General features: G+C 42.7%; 1 protein-coding gene across 1 annotated transcript in view; it reads right to left on the bottom strand.

The window, feature by feature from the left end:
- ccdc174 (coiled-coil domain containing 174) overlaps positions 1-103 on the bottom strand; it is an 8,836-nt gene extending 8,733 nt beyond the window's left edge. Inside the window, exon 1 of the mRNA XM_039796380.1 lies at positions 1-103. This exon is cut by the window's left edge and continues 26 nt beyond it. Within this exon, the coding sequence (XP_039652314.1) occupies positions 1-16 (16 nt within the window). The 5' untranslated portion in view covers positions 17-103.
- Between the last annotated feature and the right edge of the window lie 1,846 nt (positions 104-1,949).

Raw genomic sequence — 1,949 nt, 5'->3', positions numbered from 1 at the left:
TCTTCTTTTTATCCATGTTTACTACTTCTCTTCTACACCATAATGTCCGAGCCACTGCTAACTGTGCCTGAAGCCTGATTTCTTCGTTGGTGGTTCTCTCGCTAGTAAAATCTCGCGTTAACGCCAACTAGTGGCGTTTTTGATGTTAAACGCAATATCTATCAAACCATCTTCTCTATATAATGCCTTTTTCTCTCCCAATTCCTATTCAGTTCTTCGTGACCTGGTTCATTTCTGTCTCTTTTGCATCTGTGTCTTTAAAAGTAACTGTTAACCATAGAAATAAATTAAATCATACATTTTATTTCGGTGTTCATTCATCAGAACTCATTGCCTACAACATAGAAAAGACTGTATGGTAGTAAAAAGGTTGTGCAATATGTCCACAGTATCAAATTGTTTTGTGATCATCTTCCTCCTGGGAGAAAAATGCATACGAATCCAAGCTCCCAGGCAGTGCAAGAAGGACCAAATGTGTGCAAAATATTTTGGAGGTTTAATTGTAACCTTTCCATGGTGGATCAGCCTCCTCAGAGCTTCTTCTTCTTCCTCCCTCTTCCACCCCTGCTACACAGAAATAATTATATCCTGCAGAAGTGCAGCTCCCAGCATGGGGTTACGGCTAATATTATGCCAGGTTAAGATCTTCTGACCTAAACCTCTGCGCAGCGTTTAGGAAATTATAGGTTTGTTTTGCTTCTTCTGTATTATAAACCTATAGGGCATTAATGCATTAGGTGAAGTTCTAATTGTGAGTACCGGTAATGTGTCTTATTCATAAAAAACACACATTGACATTGATTTTGATCATTCAGTCATCCTGCTTACAATTAAATCAAAGAGGCAAGTGTAGGTCAGACAAATATAACATAACATTCATAATGAAATAACCACAAATGTCTTTTCTGTGCTCACATTATTATCAGTTTTATTCAACCCCCAAGTGACATTCAATCTTAGTACTTAGTACAACATCCTTTTACAGTTATAACAGCTTTTAAACGTGAAGCATAGCTTGACACAAGTGTCTTGCAGCGATCTACGGTATCTTCGCCATTCATCATGGGCAAAAGCCTCCAGTTCAGTCACATTCTTAGGCTTGCGCACTGCAACTGCTTTCTTTAAGTCCCACCAGAGGTTCTCAATCGGATTTAAGTCTGGTGACTGCGATGGCCACTTCAAAATGTTCCAGCCTTTAATCTGCAACCATGCTCTAGTGGACTTGGAGGTATGCTTGGGATCATTGTCCTGTTGAAAGGTCCAACGTCTCCCAAGCCTCAGGTTTGTGACGGACTGCATCACATTGTCATCCAATATCCCCTGGTACTGAAGAGAATTCATGGTACCTTGCACACGCTGAAGCTTCCCACTACCTGCAGAAGCAAAACAGCCCCAAAGCATGATTGACCCCCGCCATGCTTCACAGTAGGCAAGGTGTTCTTTTCTTCATGGGCCTTGTTCTTCCACTCCCCAAACACAGCGCTGCCAAACATCCATGGGCCCAAACAGTTCTAATTTTGTTTCATCAGTCCACAGAACACTATCCCAAAACTTCTGTGGTTTGTCCACATGACTTTTGGCATACTGCAGTCGACCTCTTCTTATTCTTTGGAGACAGCAAGGGGTGCGCCTGGGAGTTCTGGCATGGAGGCCTTCATTACGCAGGGTGCGCGGATTGTCTGAGCAGAAACTTCAGTACCTACATCCGACAAATCTTTTCTCAGTTCCTCAGCAGTCACACGGGGACTTTTCTCCACTCTACGCTTCAGGTAGCGACAGCAGTCGAAGTCAGCATCTTCTTTCTGCCACGCACCAGGTAGCGTTTCAACAGTGCCCTTTGGCCTTGAATTTGCGAATGATGCTTCCTATGGTGTCTCTTGGTATGTTTAACATCTTTGCAATCTTCTTATAGCCATTGCCCTTCCTGTGAAGAGTAATCACCTCTTCTC

The sequence above is a fragment of the Perca fluviatilis genome, chromosome 4, assembly GCF_010015445.1.
Source record: "Perca fluviatilis chromosome 4, GENO_Pfluv_1.0, whole genome shotgun sequence".
Lineage (NCBI taxonomy): Eukaryota > Metazoa > Chordata > Actinopteri > Perciformes > Percidae > Perca > Perca fluviatilis.
This window is presented reverse-complemented; position numbering and strand designations above follow the sequence as displayed.